At 55.8% G+C, this 27,789-nt stretch overlaps 1 protein-coding gene across 1 annotated transcript; it reads left to right on the forward strand.

Annotated features, from left to right (window-relative positions):
* The first annotated feature begins 878 nt into the window (after positions 1–878).
* Positions 879–27,497, forward strand: RANGAP1 (Ran GTPase activating protein 1). Its single transcript, XM_061205426.1, has 16 exons — positions 879–1,120; positions 3,222–3,371; positions 7,546–7,673; positions 11,014–11,073; positions 12,474–12,653; positions 14,868–15,002; positions 16,979–17,137; positions 18,166–18,279; positions 18,641–18,740; positions 18,826–18,910; positions 19,980–20,160; positions 21,181–21,300; positions 22,901–23,003; positions 23,922–24,010; positions 24,281–24,402; positions 26,474–27,497. The coding sequence occupies exons 2-16, from the start codon at positions 3,260–3,262 to the stop codon at positions 26,541–26,543; spliced, it is 1,758 nt and encodes a 585-aa protein (XP_061061409.1). The 5' UTR covers positions 879–1,120; positions 3,222–3,259; the 3' UTR covers positions 26,544–27,497.
* Positions 27,498–27,789: the final 292 nt, after the last annotated feature.

Genomic DNA, 27,789 nt, shown 5'->3' on the forward strand with positions numbered 1-27,789 from the left:
TATAGTAATTCCCCCCATCCCCACCCCCAAGATCCTATCCAGGACCACGTATTGCATTTAATCATCGTGTCTTTTTAGTCTCCTTTAATCTGCCACAGTTCCTTAGCTTTTCTTTGTCTCTCATGACACAAACATTTTTGGAAGAGCGCAGACACGTTATTCTGTAGCATGTCCCTCAGTTGGGTATGTCTGATGTTTCCTCACGATTAATTTTATGCGTTGCTGAATGGATGGTGATGCTGTGTCCTTCTCAGTACATCACTGCGGGAGGTGTGCGATGGATGTCAGTTTGTCCCGTTATTGACGTTAATGTGGACCACTTAGTTAAGGTGGTGTGGCAGTTTTACTATAGAGTTACTATTTCCCCCCTTTCCCCCCTTTTTAATTATCAAGTAATTTGTGGCTATTTATGTGAAATCCTCGAACGTCCTTCCAATTTCATGGGACAAAATAGGCGAGGCTTTCCCTTTAGGAAATGGACACCTAGCTCTTGCCGAATAGATCCAGCAGCGAGCCCTCGGCAGTACCACCCTTTGTCAATAAAGTTACGTGAACGTGAACCTTTCCGGAAGGGCTGAGGCGGTCGGGACGCAAGGCATTTAGGGAACTGTAGTCGCCCTAGGAGCTCGCGGCTAAACACCGCCCAGTGGCCTCCCAGAGAAAGAACCAGAAGCCGAAAAGGGAGGGCAAAGAGGGACGAGCGGAGGCGCTCTAGGACTCGGTGCATCACGGGAGTGGTAGTTCAAGCGCGCGGTCCTTCGGCGTCCCGCCGCGCCCCGCGCCGGAGAACTGGACTGTCATACCCGATAGGCCACGCGCGCGAGGGAAGGGGAAGCCGGCCTTGGCCTCCAACAAATCAAATCGAAGGAAAGAAACTGCCGGCTTTCAAAATCCTCCTCCTCCGCCATCATCTGCCGCCGTGCGGGGAGCAGGTGGTGGTGGAGGCTCGAGCGGCGATAACTGCTCGGAGAGCTGACGGACAAGTGGGCTGGGCATCGGGGCCGCCGGACTGGAGGCGGCGACCCCCACCTGACTGGACCCGGACCCTAAATCAGTCCTCGCCCCGCCGAACGGACGTGCGCGCTCCGGTCGCCCCACGCGGCGGCGCCGCCTGTTTACGGTAGGGTCGGGGTCCCTTTCCTTTCCTTGTCACCTGCCTGGGATGGGGACGGGGGGCGGCGCGGCCCTGGAACTGGACGAGGAAGGTGTGGTGCCCCCGAGCACTCTGTGCGTGCCCCCTCCGCCTTCTCCCCTGTGCCCTCGATGGCAGAGCGCGATGGGGGTGGGAGTGAGGGAGTTGGGGGGCGTTGGCCCTTTTCACAAGTGGGGAGACTGAGGCTTAGAGAGGGCGTCAGGCCCACCCTGGCCGCCCAGCCCGCAGCTGCCAGCAGTGGCGCCTCCTGTTAGCGTCGGTGTCATCTGGGGGCGGTGCGCGTCTGCCTGGGATCCGGGATGGGGCTCCCGTGCAGCGCGGCTGTCATTTGCGGCTCGAACTCGCGCGTCGCTCCCCCGCTGACGCCTCCCAATAGGCCCACACCCGCGGAGGGCCTGGGCTGGCGCCGCAGCCCCCGGACCGGCGTGAGTCTCTGCTGACGCTTGGCAGGAGCCGTGGATGTGCACCTAGGAAAATCTGCGACGCTCCTGCGCGGAAGGGAGAGGAGTGTGTGTAATTACCGTTTGTCTGTGCTTTGCCGCTGGTCCTTTGCAGACCTTAGACCAATCAGTTCACCACTCTGTGCTCCAATTTCCTAGTCTTTATAGTAGATGGTGTGTGTGTGTGTGTGTGTGTGTGTGTGTGTGTGTGTGTGTGTACCGGACTGAGAAATGGGCCCTCTTTCAGCTGAGAAGTTTTGTGTTTCCATTCCATCTGGAGGCCTCACCACCATTTTTCTAGCCTTAAATTGTTCCATTCCATAACTCAAGTGGAGGGGGAGGTTGAGGCTATTTTATATTCAGTTTCATCCCCTCATTCATTGTTGGAGCAGCTTTGAAATGCCCTGCCTCATGCAGCAGATAGAGTGATCCTGTCAAAACATATGTCAGATCACCATCTCTCTTCTGCTAGAAACCCTCCAATGGCTCTCTTTGTCACTCAGAGTAAAAGCCAAAGTTCTTAAAATGATCTTTGTGACTCGGGCCTCTTGTTGATTCTCTTTCCTTATCTCTTACCTCTTTTCTCCCTCCCTCTTTGTGCTCCAGCCCCGCTGGCCTCCTTGCACTTCCTCTAATCACCCCTCTTCCCCCACAAGAACCTTTGCATTTGCTGCTTCCTTTGTAAGAATGCTCTTCCCCCAGTTATCTGCATGACCCAATCCCTGATATCCTTCAAGTCTTTGGTTTTTTTAATTAATAATACCTTCTCTAACCATTCTATTTTAGATGGCAGCCCCCCCCCCAAAAAAAAACCCAACAAAACTCCTTACCCCTTTCCCTGTTTATTTTTTTCTTATCACTATCTGAGACACTACATATCCTCATTCTTCCCTAATTACCTGTCATTCCTCTTTGGGGAAATGTAGTGATGCTTTCTGCCAGTCTGCTGAACTCCAGTCTGCTGAACTCCAGGCTGGAAGCTCCTTTTTTCAACAACTCCGTCCTTCGTCTGTTGTGATGGTGGCTGTTGTGATGTAGAGACTTCTGGTCTCCTAGGAACCCCTGAAGTCTGGCCACCATGGGCTGCCCAGTCTCCTGGCCAAGGCTGAAACCAGACGTGCAGTGGGCTGACCCTTGTGCCCCACCCCCAGAGTCATGCCACTGTAGGTGGTGGGGCATTCTTTGGGATGGATGACCTGGATCCCATAGCCATCTATGTCCTGTTTGAGGAATGGGACTCTCAAACAGAGAGCAGCCAAGATGATCAGGCAGCTGTGTGTGCTTTGGGTAGACTCTTTGTAGCCATCAGACTGGGACTTGACTGCCATTCACTGGGGACCCAGGAAATAGTCAACTCACATGGCTTTGCTTGGTGTCCCAGCTGGGGCAGTTGGGCAGAGGAGGACTTGTAGTGAGATGGTAACTCTTCAGAGGCTGAAACCTCCACCTTTTTAGAACTGTTCCTTCCCAAATGCTGTTTTCATTTCTCCCAGTGGTTTAGTGCTTGGGATTTCCTTAGCAGGGGGAGGTGGGGTCAGGTAGCCGAAAAGGCTGATGTCCTACTCTGCCCTCCCCAGCCCGGAGGTACGCGGAGAATCCTCTCTCTTAATGAACTTTGACCTCCTCAGGTTGCAGATTTCCAGGGGAGCCCACCAGCGTGGCCAGCATGGCCTCTGAAGACATTGCCAAGCTGGCAGAGACGCTAGCCAAAACCCAGGTGGCCGGGGGACAGCTGAGTTTCAAGGGCAAGAGCCTCAAACTCAACACTGCAGAAGATGGTGAGTTCCCGTGCGGACTGGCCCAGCGAGTGAGCGCTTACTGTTCCCACTTGTCAGGCCGGTTTAGCTTCATTATCACACGATTTGTCCTAGCACAGTGAGGCTCAAAGATGATTTGCCCATGAGCATACGGTGGGCATCCCTGCTGGTGACAGCTCAGGCTGGCAAGGTGGGGAGGGGCCCTTTATCTCTTGGAGGGGATGGTAGGCAATGAGGGACCACAGTTAGCGGCAGTCCCAAGATACAGCCCTGACTTCTTACTGCAGATCCAGCCCCACCTTCACCCCCATGATCCAGAGCTGGTCTGGGAATAGTTGTTACCTTCCCCAGAGCTGAGGCCCTCATGGAGCTGCATTAAAACAACAATCCAGGCCCTCTTGGGAGGTCTAGTCCATGCAGCTGAATGGCCCTGGGAGAGGGGTGGATGCTCCTGACTGTGAACAGGCATTAGGACTGGAGAGAACTAGGAACCGGCAGGCAGACCCTGTCTTACCATCCCTGGCCAAGGCATGGCTGACACTGATCAACCCTGAATCCCCTGGCATCTGGAAGTAAAGGCACCTACGTCAGTACTTGTAAGGCCTCTTGAGGTTCTGGCCCAACCAGGGAAACTGGTCTGGACTTGCCTGGTTGTCATGGTGTGCAGGCAGGCGTGCTCCCCTCTGCCAGGTCAGAGACTGCTTGAGTCCTTGGGTTGCTGGAAGTGTGGTGATGCACATTCCTAATGTCTCTGTAGGGCCTTGAAATTTAGAGTTTCTCCCTGTGCTTTGTCACTCTTGATCCTTGCATCATCCCTGAGGGAGGGAGGTAAAAATGTTGCCATTTTATAAATAAGGAGAAAAGGACTTGGGAGACTTCAGTAACTTACCCAAGGTCATACAGCTGGTGAAGAGCAGAGCTGGGATTTTATCAGAGGTCCAGCCGAATCCCTGTTCTGGTGTTTCTCAGCAGATGTTCAGCTCAGCTCAGTGAACATGAATTTGCTATTAAATGCTAGTCATTAACACTATGTCAGGCAGTCTTAAGTGCCATACAAAGAGTATCTCAATTTATCCCCCCCAAAAGGCCTTGAGGTAGGTTTCATCCCATATTGCAGATTGGGAAATTGAGGCTTAGGGAGGTGATGTGACATTCCTAAGGCCCAGCTAGAAGTAGTGGAGCTGGGAAGAAAATTCAAGTTTGTCTGGTCCTAAAATCCATGCACGTAACCACTTCACTAGCTCGGGCTGGATGTGCTGCCTCCCCTTTTGGAGGTCATCAGGGACGGCCAGCTTGTAGCCATGGCCTCTGAGGAGCTCCTTACCTGGCGTGACAATGAGGTACCCAGACAACTAACAGGAGAGAGAAGATGAAACATGCTCTGAGAGACATGCACAGAAAGCTCTGGGAAGTGAGGTCGAGGAAAGGGATCACTTTTAGCTTAGGAGGGCACAGGAAATCATTCCATGGGTGAGGTGGGTGTTTGAAGGAGAAAGGGCACTGCACGTGAGTTGGCCCAGGAGCTGAGACACATAGGGTGGGCTTGAGAGAAGAGAAGTCAGAATCTCATCGGGAGCCCAGGGCAGAGGCCCTTGAATGCTGTACTGAGGTGCCTGGTGGCCTAATCGTGGGCCCAGAAAGGGCCTCTATCTGGGCTGGGAGTGAGCGGGTGAGGTCCGGGGAGGGCAGGGGCCTGTGAGGGGAGGCCGTGAAGCAGATGATTAGAACAAGGACCTTTTCTCTCCCTAGTAAGTCATTTAAGGACCAAAGAAAGGCCTTGCTGCCTTACATAGCAGAGTACCTGGAACTTGTTACTTTGTGAGGCAGTAGAGGCTGAAAAGACAGATCCCTTCCTTGCAGCCTCATGACAGTCGGTGGTTATTCAGGGATGGTTGGGGCCCATCCCCCACCTGTTTTTGACTTTAAACAGAGTTATGGGTTGAATATCAAGTGAGAGGCAACTCAACTGTGACCCCCACCCTCTCCTGTCCCTGCTCTTCCCGTTTTGGTGCTTTTCCTTCCACGCTCACTCTGTACTTGTGACTCTCCCCAGGCTAAACTTGTGGCAAGCGCAGTACCTTCGGATCTCTGTACCTGTGTCACTTACACGGCTCCCCTTGGGGCCCTGGCATCTCTGTTGCCTTCCTTCTAAGAACGGTATAAACATTCCCTTGAGCAGCCATCCTTTCTCCTGGTGACCTGGCCATTCCCTGGATGCTACAGGGACTCCCTTTTGGAGCAAATCTTCCAAAGGGCTGCGAGGCCATGCCAGCCCTTGCCCCGAGTGCCAGTTGCAGGGGAGGCCTGGGCACCTGGGGCTCTGGAATTGCAGCTCCAGAGTAGGGAGAGAGGTTCGGGGACTTCTCCACCAGGGCCCTACATAAAGTCCTTGGTTGTGCAGAAGCAAGGCTTTGGGGAGCAGCACGTAGGTTCAGTTTTGGAAAACCAGTCTGAAGCTCAGCTCTGCCGTTTTCCCTGAACTCCTGGGCAGAGTGGTTTCATTCCTTGGAGCCTCAGCTTTCCTTTCTAGAAAATGGGAGGCTCATACCTGTCCAGTCTTTCTTGTTGTGAAATGAGTGCTGGTCACTGCCGTCTGGCCGTGTGACCTTAGTAGGCATTTCCGTACCCTCTCTGTGTCTCAGTTCACTCAGCTGTAGACTAGACCTAACAGTAACTACCTTTAGATGTGGTGGTAGTGAGCAGAGGCAAAGTGAGTCCCTTTCTTCACAAACTCATGACCCAGTAAGGAAGATGGTATAACGATCAAGTCACGGGAGTTCCCTGGTTGGCCTCCTCGTTTTCACTGCTGAGGGCCTGGGTGGGTTCAACCCCTGGTTGGGGGAACTAAAAAAAAAAAAAAAAAAGTAACCATTCAGATGAGTGTAAAATTGTAGCAGGCTGCACATGGGACATCAGAGGCTGTGAAGCCAGGTTGTTGGCAGGTAGCAAGGGTTTCTGAGGAAGTGCTGCTGCACGGGAGGCGAGGGGAGGGAGGCGCGTGCGGAGGCTTCTCAGGGAGCCCCTTACGGGCTGCAAGGCACAAGCTTTCCGACAGCCCTCCGGTTGTGTGTTCTCCTCTTCTCTCACACTCCCCTGTCTCTTCCCTACCACGTCACCCGCTCCATCCTGCCAGCCAGACTAGGTGTGTCTTTCGTGTAACCTGCGTGCTTTTTTCAGATTGTAAAATTAATACATGCTTATTATAGAATACAGAAGCATTGAAAGAAGGGGAAAAAACCATATCTTCATTATAACACAGCCCAGGGATATAACTACTTTTAATTTTTATGCATTTTTTCTGGTCTTTTGTTTTTTTTCTAAACACATAGCTGAGTTCCTCTTTTTTTTTTTTTTTCCTTAAAATAATTGAAATCATAATTACAGATACTTTAAAAGCTGCTTTCTAACCTGATGCATTGAGAATATATTGAGCAGGTGCTGGAAAAACGCAGATTCACTCAGAATCCCACCACCTGGAAATAACCCCTTTAACATTTGGTTTCTGGACCTCAGTGTGTGCGTGTGAGAGAGAATGCATACAACATTTTAAAAGTGTGATCAGACCAAACACCACTGGATAACCTAATTTTTCACTCACCACTATAACATGATTATTTTCCAAGTCAGGTAATCACCTGTGTCGCCATTCATAATGACATCAGTGTAACTATTTATATTACGTATCCCAGTGAATTAACCTGGCCTCTGCTGATGGACATTTAGGTTGTATGGAATTTTTCATCATAATGAAACAGGACAGTAGTGAGCACCCCACATGTGAGTCATTTCACCATGAAAGCATGTGTGCCATCGTGCCTGCTGGCCTCTGACTTGTGCCGTTTCCCTGCTTGGCCTGGTGTCCTCCCCTTCTTGGCAGGCTGCACACACACAACCCACAAGGTGTCCCTGGCACCTCCTTCACCCAGACCAGCCAGTTCCTCTTTTCCCTTGGCTCCCAAGCCTTTCATACCTGCCTTGCTTTAACACTCATTAGAGAGGGATTTTCTGTGTAGCCATGTCCCCTGCTAGACTGTGAGCCTGTCCAAGTCTCCCTGGTGAGCCAGGGTCTGGCACCCAGTAGGTGCACCGTAGCCCTTGGAGTTGTGAGTGACGAGGTAGTCGCTGGGCCTCAGCTCCTGCCTCTGCCGTTCGTGGCTCCAGAAGTCTAAGGTTCTGTTTTTTTGGTCCTGGGCAGCCAAAGACGTGATTAAGGAGATTGAAGATTTTGACGGCTTAGAGGCCTTGCGCCTGGAGGGCAACACGGTGGGCGTGGAAGCAGCCAGGGTCATCGCCAAGGCCTTGGAGAAGAAGTCGGAGTTGAAGGTGAGGTCTGCAGGGCGAGTAGGCCCAGACTGGTTGGGGACAAGCCTCCGCTCTCAGCCCCACGGCCGATGCCTGTGTGCAGACCGTCCTGGGCCCCTGTGGGTGATCATCTCGGGCAGCTCCTCTTGCTCTGGCCTCCCCAGAACAGAGCACTGGCCGGGGCCCCGCTGCCTGTGTGAAGTGTCTGTTTGGGCCCTGCAGTAACAGACCCTGAGATGGTGTTAGGCGGGTAATAGGTTTATTGGGTAAAGATAAAGAGGAAGGCTCAGAGCTGGGCAGGGAGAGCCTTCAGCTGCCGATGCGGACCTGGCACCTGGGAGGAGGACAGGAGCCTCGGGTTCGGAAGCTGTTCTGATGGACGCTCAGCCTGCCCAGCGGGGAGCTCCAGAGCAGGGCTTGCCCCGTGGTGGAGTCTCATGTTGGGCAGAAATGGCCAGACTTCAGGTCAGATGCTGCGGTGGTTGGAAAGCTGCTCACTGGAGGCAGCCTGCTAACTGCCCCCGTCACAGCCGGATGGCGAGTTCTTTCTTGAAGGTGCCCCTCCTTGGCCGACACAAAGATTCTTCTATCCTGGTGTGTCCCAAAGCGGGTTCCTCTGAACACCGGTCCTTCAGGAAGCTCTGTGAGAAAAGTGGGGTGTCGTGTGTTCCCTCCGTCAGGAGGCCGTTGCTGCTTGCTCCCCTGCGCGGGGATCCCAGTGTATGTTAGCTTATCAAAGCCTCTGAAGAGCCATGAGGGAGAGAGACCTGCTTTCCAGGCTGGAAGTGGCTCTCTTCGTATGTACAAGGCTAGGCTTGTGCTGGGCTCTTCTACATGTGTCATTAACCCTCGAGGCGACTCAGGTCCATTTTGTGAGTTAAGGGAACTGAGGCTCAGGGGGGCTGAGGAAACAGCCCAGGATCTTGCCACTGGTCAGTGGCTGAGCCGTATTCCTGTTTCCAAGTCCGATGCACCTTCCGTGGCACAGCTGTGCTTTCTGAAAGGGGAGGCGTACAGGGCCGGGGCCGTGAGAGGAAACGGAGCGGATTTGTCCAGGGAGGGCCCCGAGCTCGTTGTCAGAGTGACCCTTGATGTTTGTTTCCCTCAGGAAGATCACGGTCAGGTTAACAGACAGCCAAGGCAGGACTGTCTCTGCTCTCCTGCCCAGGGCCTCCTGTCCTGAGCATAAGCTGGGACATTTTCCTATGAAAGAACTCAGCTCTCCTCAGTGACCTGTGAAGGACAGGAATGGAGGAGAGGTGGCCCGGGCATGGAGGCCGCAGCAGCTGAGCTTTGGCATCCAAGGACCTGGGTTCAAGCCCCAGCGCCACCACCTTATTTGCTGCATTATGAGGCCTTGCATTGGACTCAGCTCTGAGACTGGGCTCCTTTATGCAAAGAAGTTTTTCCTCCCTGAGAGGTTGCCATGGTGGCCACATGCAGGCTCATATAGTGAGAGAGCTTGAGCCGTGGGAATACTGCATGCGTCTTGTCACCCTGTGTAGACCCAGGACCTCGAATCGCCCCATGTCGTGTCTCAAGCCTGCTTCAGTGCTGGAAGGAGCCCAGGGTGGGAGCAGCGGCAGGGCCAGAGGTGCTGTTCTGGCCACAGTACTGATGCGAGATAAGATGCTATTTCCACTCTTGCAGCACGTGCACAAGTTAGGTCTTGACAGATGAGGAAAGTGTGGCCCAGGGTCACATATCTCAGGATTGCAGCCCAGATACCAGCCCAGTCTCTTGACTGCTCTGCTGCCCACTTGGAGATCATTGAGGCCTAAAGCCTATTTCAAAGATAAGATACAAGGGGTCAGAGACAGGGAGTGGCAGGCCTGCATCAGCTAAGTCAGGACGAGAAGCCAGCCTTGTGCCCCAGAGCCCCATGCTGACCTCAGCCCATCAGAGTTGGGTTGGGGAAGCTTCAGGATGAGATGCCACTGTCTGTTGGGAGGGGCTCAGGCTGTGGCTACCTGTTCTGACCCTGCGCACCTGTGTGCAGGTGTAACTGAGCAGACCCATATAGAATGCCTCTAGGTATGTTAGTGATTTGCATTATTGGAGGATGTGAGAATTCTACTGCAAAAATCAACTTCTCTAGTACTTAAGGTTGGGTTTAGTTCATACATTTTAAGGACTGGGTTTCAGGGGAAAGTTGCTTGTCCTGTGTCCCATCATTTCCAGGTTTGGCCCAGGAAAGGCTAGAGCTGCCAGAGTTGATATTTTGGTGGACACAGCAACCAGAGTTAGAGGGTTGGGCTGTGTGCTTGGAGCCTCAACTCTGCTGGCCAGCATGATACATGACCCAGTCATGTGGCCACTACCTTTGTGACATTTACCTAATATTTCCTTTAAATCAGCTCACTTTGAAGTAATTTAAAAGCAAACATGATCCCTTCTATAACTGGAAAATGGCATCCCTTACCATAAAGGAAATAAAAGAGTGTTATTAAATTCTAGTTTGAGGCCATTGCCATCCAAAGACTCTGAGCCTGAAGCCTGCTCTCCCTTCGTTAGAAAGGCAGATGAGCTGGAAGTGGGGAGGTGGGTGAGACCCACCAGCCCCAAACCGAGCCTTCCTTCTAGAGGTGGTCAGGAGGGTTGAAAAGAGACTTGAAAAGAGAGTAACTTCCGGGACTTCCCTGGTGACACAGTCATTAAGAATCTGCCTGCAAATGCAGGGGACACGGGTTCGAGCCCTGGTCCTGAAAGATCCCACATGCTGCGAAGCAACTAAGCCCATGTGCCACAACTACTGAAGCCCGCACACTGCAACAAGAGAAGCCACCGCATTGAGAAGCCCACGCATCGCAACACAAGAAAAGCCCCAGCTCACCGCAACTAGAGAAAGCCCGCGCGCAGCAACAAAGACCCAATGCAGCCAAAAAATAAATAAATAAATAAATTTTTAAAAAAAAGAAAAAGAGAGTAACTTCCTCACTGCTGGATCCTGTATTGTTTCCTTTCCTGTTCCTCCACCGCCCAAAATCATGTCGCTGTGGCCCACACAGTGTGGGAACCTAGCACTGGGGAGGAGTGCTGGGCCAGGAGTCTGGTGTCTTGGTCCTGGTCCTGCCACTGCCCTGCCAGGGGGCCTGGGGCCAGTCCCTTCCCTCTCAGCCTGATTTCCCTCTTGGAGAACCAGAGGGTTGGACAGATGGCACGTTTTCCTGACACTTCTGCTGATTCCCCCATGGTCCTTAGGGGCTGCCAGGTCCTATCAGCTTCGGTCAGAGCTGGTCCCACTTTTCACCCAAATTCAGCAGTCTTGTTGTGCTCAGTAATCCAAGTCTGTGGAGACAAGGGGCTGCCCGAAGGCCACCTCCAAGGGTTTCAGCTAACTCTTTTCTTCCTCTTTCCAAAGCGATGCCACTGGAGCGACATGTTCACGGGGAGGCTGCGGTCTGAGATCCCACCTGCCCTGGTGAGTGAATGGGGCCGCTGCTCGTGCCGCCGGCTGCAGGGACCCCTTTAGCACTTCCCTGGACTTTTTCTCACGGCCTCTTCTTTCCGGAGACTGAGTGCCCTGTGGGTGCCTGAGATGCTGAAATGGCAGCCAGGCGAGCACAGCCTCCGCCTGTGTCCTGATGAGCAGGAGCCAGGAAGTGAGGACTCAAGAGTCCCTGTGAGACTGGGCGGCCCAGTGACAGGAAGAACAGCAGAGACTGCCCAGGGTTCACTCTTGAGCTTAGTGGTTTCGCCCGCAAGCAGCATGGATCTTACTCCCTACATGATTACCCCTCTCGTCCTGGCCCCTCCCTCCCCTGCACCCTGTGGTCCCTCTCGACCTCATTCTGCACACAGGCTGCCTTGGCTGCCCCGTCTCCCTCCGGCCCCTCCCTTTCTCCGATACCACTCTTTTTTTTTTTTTTTTTAACATCTTTATTGGAGTATAATTGCTTTACAATGGTGTGTTAGTTTCTGCTTTATAACAAAGTGAGTCAGTTATACACATACATATATCCCCATATCTCTTCCCTCTTGCGTCTTCCTCCCTATCCCACCCCTCTAGGTGGTCACAAAGCACCGAGCTGATCTCCCTGTGCTATGCGGCTGCTTCCCACTAGCTATCTGTTTTACATTTGATACCACTCTTTTTGCTTTGGTTCTCATCGTGGGTGGCTTCCCTCTGCCTTTTTTCCATTTCCCCATTCCTGGGGCTCAGCTTCTCTTGGGTGGAGCTCCCAGCCTGTGTGTGCACAGGCGCACTTGTGGGAGGGATGGGAGGGCTCACAGGACAGAACATGACTCAAGGGAAGGGGGCGGGGCTGGCAGCGGGCAGCCTCTCAGTGTGTCCTCCTAGCACAGAGTGTCCTCAGGGTGAGGTTCATGGTCAGTTGTTGGCACGATTGTCCATGTGCCGGCGCTGCCTTCTCAAGCCTCTGTTTATCTAGCCGGCACTGGTGCTCCTGAGATGCCTGGGCACCAACCTCATTTCCAAAGCAGTTCAGTCTGGCAGACAATTAAGGGTCATCCAGGGTGTGACAGGTGTCCCCATGGAGGCCCTGGAGGGTGGGCTCCCTGGGTGGGGGATTTAGGAAGCCCCTGGAGAGCTGCTCCAGTTAGATACCAGCCTCAAAGGGTGGACGAGAACCAGGGGAGGCTGGGGTTAGAGGGCAGGTTAAATAAATTGATTTAGGTGATTTAAGAGCCCTCTGCAGGGTTTTCAGTCTGATATAACATGGTCAGCTCTGTAACAAAATGGTCTGTGTCTCTGCCAGTTCCCCACCAGCCTGGGTGCCCCCTGAGGGCAGGGGGGGCCTGGCATAGACGCAGCACCTGGTCCGTGTCTGTGAAACGGACACGAGCTCCCTCTGTGCCCAGATCTCACTCGGGGAGGGACTCATCACAGCTGGGGCCCAGCTGGTGGAGCTGGACCTGAGTGACAACGCGTTCGGGCCCGACGGTGTGCGAGGCTTCGAGGCCCTGCTCAAGAGCTCCACCTGCTTCACCCTGCACGAACTCAAGCTCAACAACTGTGGCATGGGCATCGGTGGCGGCAAGGTGGGTGCGGCAGCCCCCTTCCCCGCCTCCCCATTGTCCTCCGCCTCCCTCCCTGCCCAGTCCCCTGCTACATTTGTGTCCATCTGAAGTATGTGCCTTTGGCCACCCACCGTCTGGGATGGTTGGCCTGTTGTTTTTCTCTTCAAAGGAAAAGGGCCTCAAAGGCAGCAGCCTATGGCCAGTGGGGAGAGGAGATGGAGTCTGTGAGTGTGGGGTTGCTAAGCAACCATCCTCAGTTCTTGTGTTGCCTTGGCAACACATAGGCAGTATTGCATACGTGCTCCGACCTGTTGGCTCTGCAGAATGCAGGGCTTGGGCATCACTAGACCTGCTGTGCCCTCAGAACAGCTGGCAGAGCCATGTAAGACCTGGCGTGTGCACGTGGGAGAGGGAGCCCAGAAAGAGAAACCACTCTGGGAGGCCTGGGCACAGCTCACCTTTGTTCCTGGGCAGGGCCTTGCCCAGGGTGCCTCCCCCATCCTGCCAGGAAGTCAGGCTGGTCCATGTAGAAAGGCACCTAGGGAGGCCAGCCCTGTTTATTCTCTTCTTGGTCCATTCTGGCTGCTTTAGGCCCAGATTCTAGAAAGGCTGAGCACCAGTCTGCATTCCCATCCTCCTTCCCTCACGTTCTGACCAAAAGGAGCAAAGGGCCAGGACATAGGAACGGACAGCGAACGGGGACATCTTCTCTTTGAAGATGTGTTACCTTAATTCTCTCACCCTTACTGAAAGGTGGGTGACGCTGTCCCCATGTTTTCAGATAACTACACTTGAGCTTAGAGATATTGGGTTGAGCACCCCAGATGATGTACCTAGCATGGGACGGATGTGGGATTTGAACCTGCATCCACATGGCTGGTCAGAGCAGCAAGAGGAGCCACCTATGTGAAGCTCGTGGTGGCCCAGGCTGAGGAGCCAGAGGGGCCTCCCCTGCAGACGGCCTGTCTCCTCCTGCCCGCAGGTCACGCTTGTGCACCCATCTCAGCCAGCGCTCCTCCGGTCTAGGGGGCAATAGGCTGTATGTGTTAAGACATAAAAATGTTTGCATCAGCACTGAAGACAGGTCCAGCCCAGCCCAGAGTGGGATGTGCTGGGAGAGCCACCTCTGCAAAGATTCCTTGAGGCTGGTCTACAGCAGAAGTTGGCGGTCTCTGCCCTGAGCACACGCGTGACCCACCACCATCACGGAGTCAGGCTGGTGGTGTCCCATGTCCTGTATGTGCCCCAAGAACAGAGCTGCATGCAGGCAAACTGACCCAGCCTCCGGTCGCAGCTCCTCCGCGTGTTTGCTCTGGGACCTCGGCCAGTTCATGTGCCTCCCCCTGAGCCTCGGCTTCCTTGTCATAGAGTAAGGCCAGTTCCACCTGCCTCCCAGGCCCGTTTTCAGGTTGAAACAAGGCATGAAAGTACCTTTGCCGAGAGTGCTCCAGACCTAGTAGGTGCTCTGTAAACGTTATTTCTCTTCTGCTGCACTTCCCCTGTATCTTCGATGTCTTATTTACCCTGGTCTCTCCAGTTCCAACCCAGCAACCGACAGCATTTTTAAACTCCTGCTCTGTTGGTGTCACGGGAGAGAGGCTACCTCCTGGCACCACCCCAAGGTCAGGGCAAACCAGATTTTAGGGTTTCACCCCCAGCAGCTGAGCCCCTGCCGTGTGGCTGGCCTGAGCACGGGCGTGTGTCAGATGGGTGCGGCGGGGCCCTGCTCTCCTCGGCCGGCTCCCCTTGGGCATTGTGGAGCGTGGAAGAGATGCTGGAAGATCTGGAAGATTTGGGTTCTGTGCAGAGTCTGCCACTTGCTTAGTGACTGTAGGAGAGTTTCTGTCACTCTCTGAGCCTGAGCTTCTTCAGCTGGAGAGTGGGAATCGCGATGGTCCCCACCTGACAGAGGGCTTCTGACAGTAAAGCGAGCTGTGAGGCCCCTTCCCCAGGACCTGTCTTAAGGTTGGCCACTCAGTGTTGGTGTCTCCCTTCTCCCGGGTTCAGGCTCCCCATCTCTGCTGTGGCGCTAAACCCCATGGGGTGACGGGACATGCAAACACAGTGGTGGATGTCAAAGCCCTTGTCCCTGCAAGGTGCTGGGCGCGGGTGAGGTATGACCGCTGTGCTGCTGAGCAGTTCTTCGTCCCCGTGTCCACCAACCTTGGGTGGCGTGGCATGTTGAAGACCAGGGCCTCCTGCCTTAGGCCTGGGCCCCTTGCCTTTCCCCCCCAGATCCTGGCAGCAGCTCTGACTGAGTGTCATCGGAAATCCAGTGCCCAAGGCAAGCCGCTGGCCCTGAAGGTCTTCGTGGCTGGCAGAAACCGTCTGGAGAACGACGGAGCCACTGCCTTAGCAGAGGCTTTTGGGGTGAGTGGTTTCTGCCCGTGGAGCCCATCAGACTTGCCCTTGAGCCAGGGAGGAGGGCAGGAGCAGGAGCAGTGGCCGGGAGGAGGCGCCCTTGGGTGTCCTTGGCCCCTGTGCTTGCTCTGCTCTCCCCTCTCTCCTCGCAGCGGGCCCAGGACACTGCTGAGTCTCTGCTAGTGAGAGGGCCGCACCTGCCCCACGGGCTAGGAAATTTGGGGTCTGTCTCCCGCTTCTCTTCATTTAAACATTTCCTTTGGCAGACGGTATTCTAGCAGCATTAGCCATGCTCAGGCCAGAGCAGCATCCCCCATGGACCTGCTGCTTCCGGCACTCCCCCTGCCTCAAGAGAGTGGACGTTGCAGGGGAGAAGGGCCTTGTGTCTTACTGGACCCCTGTCTGCAAGGGGCTTCTGCCTCTTCCTCTGGAGCTGGAGTAGCCTGGTTACCTCATAGACGCGATGGCATTAAAGATTACGCCCTCTCTGCACCCCTTCCCTTGGTCGCTGTCCTCCATGTGCTGGGACAGGGTACATCGTCGTCGTGCCAGGCCTTCAGCAGGCGTCCTCAGTGCTCTTAGAAGCGGGGGACACTTAACTTGGGTCCATGGGATCCCACTGGCCTGTGGGTAGGATTCAGGGAGTCTTTGAACATGGCTAGGGGAAATTGCATGATTGTTATCACTGCCAGAGTTAAATACAGTATTACCTTCCACTGTGAATATAGACAGTAAACCTCAGCAGCTTTAGAAATTCCTGTAACTTTGTTACCAGGAGAAATCATAGATACTTTCCGGTCAAGTGATAGTTGTTACAGATAGATAGAAATTTTGTTTCTCATACATTGAGGCCACAGTGATGGTACACCTAGGTCTTGTTATTCATTGCCTTAAGAGGTACATTCATTACTACAGCACATATTTGGGCAGCTTCTCTTAATATTTTGATAATTGTCTTCCGAATGAATTTGTTATCCTATATAATTTAACTTAAAATGTAAAAACATCCTGAGGAGGGGAGCCCTGGGGCTTTCCCAGATTGCCCGATGGGTCCATGGCACAGAAAATATTAAGAGGCCCTGACTTGGAATGTGCCTCAGTTGGGCTGCCTGTATTTATTTGTGAACCCCCATGCTGTGCTGGGCGCCCAGAGACAACAGAAGGTGCCTGGGTACAGAGTTATGCCCGCCTGTCCTCAGTCCCGGGTAGCAGTGGAGATTGGGACGTGGGCCTCTCCTTGAGCTCTTGGGGGCTGTTGGGGTGCAGACGAGAAGGTGGCTTTGCTACTCCAGAGTGATGAATGCCATGACAGAGGAAGGATGAGGTGCTCTGGGGGCAGAGAGGAAGAGCCCTGGATTGTGCTTGGGGGTTGATCCAGGAAGTCTTCCTGGGGGAGGAGGCATCCAAAATGAGAGCTGTTGAATGCATAAGGAATCAGCCTATCAAGAAAATGCCAACAAAATACGGAGACAGAGTGTTCCAGGCAGAGAAAAGGAGGTGTCAAAAGCCAGAGTGAGAGAGAAAAGACCCTCCTCACCCCCAGAAAAGGACGTGGTGTGTGGGATGCCAGTCATATTGTGTGAATAAGGCAGTAGGGCCCCAAGAGAGAAAGGCCAAGCAGAGCTACGTTATATAGAGCAGAGCCAGGGCTGACTGTCAGGCCAGAGCCCAGGGTCCCCACAGTGCAGAAGGTACCAGACTAAGACACCTGTGCTCAGAGCTGTGTGACCCTGGGCAGGTTACGTAGCCCCTCTGATGCCTAGTCATCTCTTATCTAGTGGTGATCCTAATCCCAGGTAGGTCTCCCTTGTGAAGTTGTGGAGAGGATCAGAAGCGGTCATGCCCCGAAGCGTGCTTTGCCATCATGCCCCAAACGTGCCCCAAACGGGCAAGTCCCTCTGGTGTCTGATGTGTAGCGCTGCCCTCCTGCCTGGGGATGTCCCCCTTCCTCAGGGGCCCACCTGTCTCCCTCCTGCCCCTCGCAGATCATCGGGACTCTGGAGGAGGTCCACATGCCACAGAACGGGATCAATCACCCCGGTGTCACTGCCCTGGCCCAGGCTTTCGCCATCAACCCCCTGCTGAGGGTCATCAACCTGAATGACAACACCTTCACCGAGAAGGGTGCCATGGCCATGGCCAAGGTGAGGGGGTGCGGCTGGGCCAGAGCAGGACCCGGAGACTGGGTCTGGCTGCTGCCTTTGTGGTGGACCCATCAGCAGGTGGCTGCTCTCCCCCCTACCCGCCCACCTGGTGTGTATCCCATGGGTTCAGCCATGTGAACATCTCCAGAGCGGGGCGTATGTCACAAGCTAGACTGTGCCCTTTTGGGCAGCTCTGCGTGTCCATACTACCACATCCTAAGCTGCCTTCATGCACCCCTGGCTGTCGGCGCTGGTTTTGTTCTCAGAGGCCACTTGGAGGCTGCTTCAGCCTGTTTGCTCACTGATTCTTTCCTCAGCTGTTTATTGAGCCCCTGTCTAGCGCCCAGCCCTGTACCAAGTGCAGGCCACACAGAGTTGAGTAAAAGACTCTGCCTTCAAGGAACCCCTAATTCGAGGAGGGGAGGAAGTAGCTAATCAGCAACAGCACAGGGCCGTGAGCACAGTGGCTGGCTGGGTGTCCCATCAACCTCACAGGGCTCCATGACCCTACAGGAGTCTAGCAGGCCTGCCGTGGGGTGTTAGCAGAGACGTGTGCAAGGGTTGGGGAGCACACAGGAAGTTCCAGTCAGACGCAGGGCAGGCTTCCTGGAAGAGGTCACATTTTGGCCAAGTTCTCCAGGACAAGTGGACTTTGTCTGGACAAGGAGGGCGGGAGGGGTGTTTCAGGCAGAGGGGTTGGCAGCACATGGGGAGGCCCAGAGACAGGAGGAGCCCTGCTCCATTGGTCCTGGTGTGAACAGGCCAGGGTTCAAGGTGTGTTGGAGGGCTGGAGGAGCTGGAGGGGGGAGGCAAGACCTTGTGGCCTTGCTGACTCCTTGAGACGTGCTCCCGTGAGTAACAGGGAGCCACCAAGGGGGCTTAGCCGGAGGCCAGGAGGCCACCTGGGGGCAACAAGAAGAGCTGATGAGGCCACCAGACTGGATACAGAAGGGACAGGGTGTGATGACCAATATGGGGCGTGGCACCAGCTCGAGGCGGGCCCTCACCCTGGTCCTCACTTCCCGCAGACGCTGAAGACCTTGCGGCAGGTGGAGGTGATCAATTTCGGGGACTGCCTGGTGCGCTCCAAGGGCGCCGTCGCCATCGCAGACGCCGTCCACGGGGGCCTGCCGAAGCTGAAGGTGCTGGCTGGCTGGCTGCCTCCTCCCTCCGGGGTCCAGGCTCCCCCGCGCTCTGGGTGACAGCTGCGCGGGCAGAGCAGCTGTGGGGGGAGCAGGCAGGGTGGTAGCCTTCAAAGGCAGGTGGCCTGGGTTGGTAGCCCGCTTCCACACCCTCTGCCTGTGACTCCGTGCAAGTCTCTTCGCCCCTCTGAGCTGCAGTCTCTCATTTTTCAAAGAGGAGGAGGAGAGTGGTGCGGGTCATTGCAGTATAGCGGAAGTATACTGCACCCTCACTAGAGGGAAACTGAGGCTTCAGAGTAGTGGCAGGCCTCCCGGCCCGTGTTTCTGTCATCCGCCTCTACCCCTTCCCATTATTTTTTAGGAGCTGAACTTGTCATTCTGTGAAATCAAGAGAGATGCTGCTCTGTCTGTTGCTGAGGCCGTGGCTGACAAGGTGGAGCTGGAGAAACTGGACCTCAATGGTAATAGGGGTGGTGGCCTCGGCACAGGCCTGCCGGGCGGGCCCCGGCCCCCATCCTGACCCTCTGTTCCCTCCCCTGCGAGCAGGCAACACCCTGGGAGAAGAAGGCTGTGAGCAGCTCCAGGAAGTGCTGGATGGCTTCAACATGGCCAAGGTGCTGGCGTCCCTCAGGTAGGGAATCTGGATCAGTGGCTCCTTTGTTACTACTTTTATTCATTCAGAAAACGTTGGTTGAGTCCCTGTGATGTGCCAGGCACTGTGTTGGGCATTAGGGATATGACAGTAAGACAGTTACGGTTTCTGACTCATGAGACCTCATTGCCGTGGGCGAGGGATCAAGGAATGAGACAGAATAATCAAGTTATCACATGTTTAGCAAAGGGACAAATGGGGGCTGAGATCGGTCACCCATTGGAGTGGGTGAGTTGGGGAGGCCTCTGAAGGGATGACCTTTGATCATCAAGGTGATGTGACGGGCAAGGTGGGGCAGCAGTGACGTAGTGACGCGTGGTAGTGGTGGGGTGGGCTGAGCATTGTTCCTGAAACCAGCCTTAGAGCTTGACTGTAGGAGGAGATTGACACAGGCGAGCGGGGCTTCCTGGGTTCGCGGAGGCCGGGGGTGGGGTGGCGGGGGGCTGCCTCCGCCATCGGGACGGGAGTTGGTTCAGCCGTCAGCACCCATCTCTGCCTGCCTCTCCAATCTCTGCGTTGGCTTCATTAACTTGTCAGGTCCTCGGTTGTGTCCCTCAGGGCCAGGCCCAGTGCCGCTGCTAGGAGCTAGCCCAAGGTGGGCTCAAGGGGCTCCCAGTCCAGGGGACATGGAACAGCCTTCCTCAGAGGCAGGGCAGCCCCCTCCCTCGCCCTTAACCATAGCTTCCTGTGGTCAGCGAGATGTGGGTGGCACAGTCCCGGGCGTCTCAGCCTGGGCAGTGTTCCTGCCAGGCCCTGGGCCCCAGCTGTGACAGGCGGTGTTCTTCCTTTTCTCTGTCTCCCCAGTGGGACTGTGGGTTCCTTTGGGACAGGGACGAGATCGAGCTCTTCCTTGTCCGCAGTGTGGGCTTCCCTGGGTGATGAGCAAGGAGGGATGGGCTCCCTGGTGACTCTACGTGTCCCCACCCTGGGGGCAGCTGCTCCCCTTGCCCTGTGCAGGCTCCTGCCCGGCTGGGGCCTTTGGGTTCTCGGAGCCATCGTGGGCCACGGGGCAGGGAGGGTCTGCTTTAGCCAACCCTCTCCTCTGCAGTGATGATGAGGGTGAGGATGACGAGGATGAGGACGAGGAGGAGGAAGGAGAAGAGGAGGAAGAGGAAGGGGAGGAGGAGGAGGAGGAAGAAGAGGAGGAGGAAGAGGAGGAGCCACAGCAGGGAGAGCAAAGAGAGGAGTCGACCACACCGCCCAGGAAGATTCTGGATCCTAACAGTGGGGTGAGTTCCATGTTTGCCACATCAGAGCCCTGGTCCCCTGAGCGTGAAATCTTGAGACATTTTTCACGGGGGTCATGGGTGTGGGATCCTCTTAGGCAGTGACTGCAAACTAGTTTTGACTGCACACTCCTTGTGGAAAGAGGAAATCATCCCAACGTAGTTGTATTTGTATTTACCTCAGTCTGGATGTGTTTATTCATTTATAAATTATAACACACATGCCGCTGCTACATTACATGCAGTCAGTAACTGTATACTGCAGTGCTGCACGATCCACAGCTGGTTGAATCCGCGGGTGCAGAACCGCGGATACAGAGGGCCAACTGTAAAGTTATATGTGGATTTTCCACTGTGCTGGGGGTATATAAGTATTTCTAAAAGAATAGGGTAAAAAACAAGCATAACTAGAAGTTTTTTTCCTGCCCATCTTGGTGACCCATAAGGATGGCCCCCATTCCAGAGATTGGCTGGCTCGGTGACTCAGCTTGGACACTTGGTGTTCCTTTCCTGGCCGGGAGGCTGGTGGACTCAGGGCTGCCACGTCTGTTCCCTCAGAGGTTCCCAAATAAAGCTTCGGGAGGACTTTGGGTTGGACAGATTCAACAGCTGTTGAATTTGGCTTATTGTCCAGTTTTATGGAAGCAGTTCCATAAATGGCTGGGCGTCTTTAGTTCTTTGGGCACCTCTGGTGCTCACCAGCAGTGCTTACCTGGGCTGAGACTGTAGTTCCTGGTGAGGCCACTTTAGCCCTGGAGTCATTTCTGCAGCATCACACGTCATGGCGAGGATCCACTTGGCTGCACCAGGCTCTTGGAGTCTGAGGGAGGTGGCTTGCCCCAACCCCAGAGGCTCCTACACAAGGAGCCGACCAGGGCCAGCATCTGTGGGCACCCCACCCTTGGGGAGCTTTGGGGAATTCTGGACTCTGAGCCTTGACTGGCCTGCATGAGGGGCGTATGTTCTGGGTAAGGAGTCTAGATCTGGACCTCTACAGAGCCACCTGTGCCACCTGTCCCCCAGGAACCAGCTCCTGTCCTGTCCTCCCCGCCTCCTGCAGACGTCTCCACCTTCCTGGCCTTCCCCTCCCCGGAGAAGCTGCTGCGCCTCGGGCCCAAGAGTTCCGTGCTGATAGCCCAACAGGTAACAGCGCTTCCGATGCCAAACCTGCTCGGGCCTTGGCTTCCGGAGCTGCCAGAGCAACGGTTCAGTCAGAGCACGGGATTTGGGGGGGCGGGGCACTGTCGACGTGGGGGGCGGGGACTGCCACATGGTTTTTTGTAACACACACACACACGTGTAAATGGGTGTGACCAGTGGTTGCAGATGTCTGCGCCCACTGCGAACACACTTGGGCTGCGAGGAAGGGTAGGCCTGTGGCACCTCAGTGATGACTGGAATTCGGGAATCTTCCCAGGACTCTCCTGTGAGCACACACACCTAGGCTTCCCTCTGTGTGTTCTGTAGGACCAGCTGCTTCTAGAACAGCTGTCCCGCCCCAGGCCCCTGTGCAGGTCCCAGCATACTTGTGTTCTTGCTCCAGCCTCACTTGTTCGTTGGTGGGTCGTTACTTCATTCATTCTGAGACAGTTATCGAGCACCTCCTGTCTGCTGGCTGCTGCTCTGAATACTTGGGCATGATTTTATCTAACCTTGGCAACCCGGAATGTAGACCCTTCCACTCTTATTTTACAGATGAGAAAACTGAGGCTTAAAGAGGTTAAATGATAAAAGCAGGCACATCTTGTTTTATTGTGCTTCACAGTTACTGCGTTTTTTGCAAATTGAAGGTTTGTGACTACCCTGTGTCAAGCACGTCTATTGGTGCCATTGTTCCAACAGCATTTGCTCACTTTATGTCTCTAGATAACGTCACATTTTGGTAATTCTCACAGTATTTCATACCCTCCACCAACAAAAAGATTATGACTTGCTGAAGGCTCAGATGACAGTTAGCATGTTTTAGTAATAGTGTTTTTAGATCATGTATGTGGCTTTTTTAGACTTGATGCTGTTGCACACTTAACAGACTTAAATAATGCACTAGGAAACCAAAAAATTCACACAACTCGCTTTATTGCGGTATTTGCTTTATTGCTGTGGTCTGGAACCAAACCCGCGGTATCTCTGAGGTATGTCTATACAGAGAAATAAAAGGGGCCACTCGCAGAGCTGGTTTGATATTTTTGCTTTTTATCTCCCGTTTATATTTTTCTGTACTCTTATTTTTTTCCCCCATGATAAATGAGATTATATGATGCAAACCTCCGTGTGGCCCACCTTTTCACTTAATACCATTCATCATTTTCCTGTGTCAGTAAAACTCTTCTCGTGCCCTTTATCTCAGTGAGTGGATGTAGCACTTAAGCCATCCACTGTTTCTGTGGATTCACATTATTTCCGCTTTTCTCCGTTGTCAGTGAAATTGAGGTAAGTTTCCTTGCGTGTAAGTATCGTTTGCATTCTGGATTATTTCATCAGGTTAGACTGCAGGAAGGGGATCGCTGGGTCACAGGGATAATGATTTTTAACGTGAATTCTCTCGGTGTGTGTGCACACCTGCTGTGGCCGGGCCCATGCCAGGCTCTGAGGGGACAGCGTGGGGCGAGGCAGGACCTGTCCTTGCTTACTGAAGGCCCATTTCTTGCCAAGGCCTCCTCCAGCCACAGGCACATCCCCACTGTGTGCCAAGGCCCTGGGGCTCTCACCCCTGGTGACCAGCCATTGTCTCCTGTGTCCTCAGACTGACACATCTGATCCGGAGAAGGTGGTCTCTGCCTTCCTGAAGGTGTCCTCTGTGTTCAAGGACGAAGCCACAGTGAGGTCGGCGGTGCAGGATGCAGTAGGTACGTGGGGTGGGTGGGGCCCGGATGGCTCCTGCCTTTCGCTGCCCCGGGGCTCGGGTCGGAACATTCTTCTCTCACCTGCTCTTCCACTGGGTTCTTGCCGTAGAGCTGGCTGGGTGCTCGCCTCTCTGTTTTTCGCAGATGGGGAAACTGAGGCCTTTCCCAAAGCCATACAGTTCTATACAGTGAGAACTCGGGCCAGGTGGCGCCCGCCACAGGAAGGTCGGACCTCTCGGAGGAGGGGTGATGAGAGCCGAGCCCTTGTTCCCACCTCTGAGCCTGTGCACACACAGTCCCCTCCACCTGGAGGTCCCCCTGCTTTCCCCGCATCTTTCCCAAGGCTTCCCAGGATCTCTAGTGTGGCCAGGTTGGGCCAGGCAGAAAGCCTGGAGGCTTTCTCCAGGGTTGGCGCACCGTAGGTGGGAGGGTTAGTGGGAGGGGAGGCTGGGTGGGGAGGGGAGGGCCGGGTGGGAGTCTCCGTGTCTGCTCCCTGAGAGCCCAGCCCCACCGTGGGCGTTTGTGGGAACGGGTTACCTGAATTCGGTTTCCCAGGACAGCCTCGCACGGAAGCGGGGGCCCAGGCGGTCCCTGCGGGCCCTTGGCCATGCCTCCCCCCTCCCTTCTCATCCATTCCCCCTCCCCCACCCCCAGAATGGCTGAAACCTCCCCCAGCGGTGCCCTGCCTCACTTAATCTCTGCCCAAGCCCGTTTTATCTGTGAGGCCAGGACGGAGAAGGGCCAGGGTATCACAGCTGGCAGGTTGAGCCCTTCCCCTGGTGCTAGCTGTCCCCTCAGTCTGCCACCTGTGTCCACATCCCACCCCCGTGTTCACCTCCTGATGAGCGCAGGAGACAGGGCCCAGCCTGTGTGCTCAGGGGCTGCGTGCCCTGAGGCCTCTTTGCTGCTTCTGCCTTGCAGATACCTTGATGAAGAAGGCCTTCAGCTCATCCTCCTTCAACTCCAATGCCTTCCTCACCAGGCTCCTCATCCACATGGGGCTGCTCAAGGTGCGCTGGAAGGAGCGCGGGCCCCGGGGGGGTGGGCGGGGGTGCACCAGAGGCTGCATCATCCCGCACCTCGAGTGCTGCCGGGGCCTGTCACCCGCACTGTCCCCAGGCCTGGGTCTGCTTAAGCAGCCTCGGCCTTCGTGACAGGATTAGGATTCAGCTTGACCTTGGCCGTGGGGCTGTCAGCAGGGGCTGGGTGGTGGAGACCTGGGGTCCCCCAGGTGACCTTTTGAAGCTCACCCTGCCTTCTGCTGTGTGTTCCCCTTGCAGAGTGAAGACAAGATCAAGGCCATTGCCAACCTGTACGGCCCCCTGATGGCATTGAATCACATGGTGCAGCAGGAGTACTTCCCCAAGGCCCTTGCACCTCTGCTGCTGGCATTCGTGACCAAGTGAGTGTGCCCTCATCAGCTCACGTGGCCGGTGACCACGCGTGCAGGCCTCTGGTCAGCTGAGGCTTCCCTGGCCTGGTGACTGGGGCGTGTCAGAGGCCCTCACACCTCTTGGGCTCTCAGCATCTGTGTTTGAGTCTCACCACCCCTGTGCCCAGCTGAGGACACAGGGCTCGGGGACAGTGTCTTTCCCTGAGAGAGACAGGGGACGTGCACTGGCCCCATCTTGCAGACGAGGAAGCGAGCACCGGGTCAAAGGAGGTGTTTGCCCACGGTCATGCTGCTGAGCCAGGTCCTGTACCCGGCAGTGTCTCTGGGAGCAGTTCTGTGTTCATTCCCTCAGCTACCTAGGCTGAAGGGGCCTGCCCACTTGGCCTTCCACAGCCGCAGGCCCCTCTCCTGAGGACGCCAAGTGCCCAGACACACGAAGCCTTGGCCTCGTCCTGGAGCATCCTGGGAATGGTGGGGCGCTGGCCACAGTCGAGTAAAAAGGAGCCTCCAGACCTCAGGGCCCATCAGGGGCGGGTTGGGAGGCTTGTCCCCATCCTCACTGAGGCCCTGTGTGGCCCCCAGCTGACCTCCGGCCATCCCCAGGCCTCAGTCTCCCCATTTGCCCAACCAAGGGGTGGGTGAGGTTGTCTCCTAGAGCACTGACCAGCCACACTTGCGGTGAATCCAGCGCCTTGGGGGAAAGTGGGAGAGGGTGTAGGAGAAAGGAGGTGCCTGCACCCTGGGGGACATGTAACATCGATGGGTCCAGACCATCAGTCGGGGTGCTTAGCGCGTGTGACGAAGTGTCGTGGGGCAGCCCGCATGGGGTGGGGGGTGAGGAGCATGTGCCGGTCCCCCAGGACCTAGTTGGCACCTCGGCCTCTTTGCCACCTGACATCCCTTAGTTCCGTGTGCATAGCAGCGCCTCCTTAGTCGGGCCTGACTCCCTCGCCGTGTCTGCCCCCCTCTCTGCCACCACACTCCCCCCACCCAAACCGCCCCTTGCACTGCAGCTGCTCCTATGCCGGAGTCCAGGGCAAGTCCAAACCCTGGTCCTGGATCTCCTGCTGGCTGCGGCCTGGCCTCCCCGCAGCGAGGTGCACTCTCCCCACACCTGTTCCCTCTGCAGGAGGTGTTCCCTCAACCCGTGGGCCTTCGCTTGGGCTGTCTGGGGTGTCCCCACATGGTGGCCCTAGACCCCGCCTGCCAACCCCTGACGAAGCCCGGCTTCCTCTGTCTCCTTCCAACCCCTGGTTGGGACTGTTCCCTCTGCATTCCCATCATCCCCTGTGTGGCCCTTGGGCTGGGCATGGACCCCCAGAAGACACCCTTGCCCTTGATGGTCAGTTGACAGGCTGCCTCCTCCCGGCTTGTTGCCTGCCTTCCAGTGCAGGCCTCAGTCTATTCCACTTTAAAAGAGGGGGGCTTGGTAAGAGCTGCCCCCAGGCCTTGGGGGTGACTGAGCGATGGTGGAGTGATATGCATGCCCCCTTCCCTCAAGTCCCAGCCCAATGGTCTGGGATCCAAGCCCGGACTGGACCAGGTAAGGTGTCTGTGGGCTTCGGTCCTGGCTGCACCACAGGCTCACCCATCCCCCTGAGCATCTTTCACCAGTTTCTTTCTCTGCAGTGAGACTAATGATCTTGATGGTAACCTGTTACTCGTAGGGGCCCAGGTGGGACTCCTGTGGTCCCCTCTTACACGTGCGCTAGTGGCTGCTGAGGGCTCCCTGGCCCTGTGCGCACTGGAGAGGCCTCGGAGAGCCTGTCTGGTGGAGAGCAGAGGCCCAGGTTCCCTCCCGGCTCGGCGGGCCTGTATCCTGGCCAGCTCTAGGCCGTGTGGCCTCGGGTGTATCACCCGCCCCTCTTAGCCCCACCTACCCCCACCTGCAGAAGGTGGGAGCTAACGTCTCCCTTGCAAAGTCACTGTGAAAATGAGAAGAATGGAGTCTGGCGTATATTTTGACCTCAAAAACGGCCCCCACTCCATCTTCACAGTTGGGAAACTGGCCCTGCTGTAGCCTGAGCTTCCTGGCCCCCAGAGGTGCCCGCCCCACCTGCTGACCCTTCTTTCCCCGCAGGCCCAACGGAGCCCTGGAATCCTGCTCCTTTGCCCGCCACAACCTACTGCAGACGCTCTACAAGGTCTAGACGCAAATCTGGTCTCTCCGCATCCCTCGGCCTGGACCGGTGCCTTGGGAAGGGACTCAGAGGAAGGACTCTGGCCAGCAGCAGGGAGGGTCTTTGTCGCGTGTGTCGTGTCTCCTGAGTATGTGTGTTGGTGCGGCGTATGTGCAGGTGTGTGCTTCGTGTCGGGGTTCGGATTTTTAATGTCTCCCTGCTGGACTGGCCCTGGTCCCGCTGGAGGGGAGCTGGCCCCCAGGCGGAAGGGCTGCAGGCTGCTCTGCCATTAAACTCACCGCCATCTGAGGACGCTCTGCTGATCTGTGCCGCAGGCACCAGGCCCTGGTGGCTGTCCCCACCCACCTCGCCTTCCTTATCCTCTGGGGCTGCACCAGAGCCTGGGGCGTTGCTGTCCGTGTGCTGTTCCCTCCGTGTTGTGGCTGGGTGTTTCCTGCCCTGCCTGGGGCTGCTCACTCGATGGCTGCCTCTGCTTCCTGTCGCCAAGTCCTGGTCCTGCAGCCACCACTCTTCCTACCATCCACCCACGCTGTGCTGAGCCCTCAGCCCGAGGGCCAGAGACTGCTGTGCGTGGGGCCGTGAGCAGAGGGCAAGACCCTGGCACCCACACCGTGTGGACAGGAGGAGAAGCCAGTGGGCAGACACTAGGGTCTAGGAGCTGGACTTGCCTGGATGTTGCTGGCTCCCTGCCCAGTGGGCCCTTCTCTGGCTGCGGAGGTGTCTGGGACAGGCCTGCGGGCCGAGCTGGAGGGGGCATCTGGGCAGGCCCAAACCTGTTCTCCAGCCTTGGGGGGGGCAGGGCCAGGGCCCACTGATGCCTGAGCTGCATCTTGGGCACCGTTAAGGACCTGGGGCAGGGGCTGGGTGTGGGCTGGGCATGCCCTGTGACACCTGTGCTTCCCCTCGTGCTCTTTGTGTGTGTCTGGGCTGTGCCTGGGGCTTCACAAATAAAGTCATGTGTAGCAGCAGCGGAGACTTGAGAAGCTTTTCACCTAAAGTGGGCTGTTCTCAAGGCCTTGGTGCCTGGGGTCCCACCTCAGCATGGCCACTGTGACCCCATCGTGGTCTGTAGTAGGGGGCAGTCCATCTTGCAGAAGAGCTGCCGGGCCAGCCCTGTGTCATGACCTGGGGCAGACCTGGATGCTTCCTCTGTTGTGGGCATGCCGGCTCCCCTCGGACAGCTGGGCGGGTGGTACCCAGGAGGGGCAGCGACTCATAGGGGTCGGGGAGGGTGGCGGGACTCCTGCTCCGGGCA

This window comes from Eubalaena glacialis, chromosome 11 (genome assembly GCF_028564815.1).
Source record: "Eubalaena glacialis isolate mEubGla1 chromosome 11, mEubGla1.1.hap2.+ XY, whole genome shotgun sequence".
Classification (NCBI taxonomy): domain Eukaryota; kingdom Metazoa; phylum Chordata; class Mammalia; order Artiodactyla; family Balaenidae; genus Eubalaena; species Eubalaena glacialis.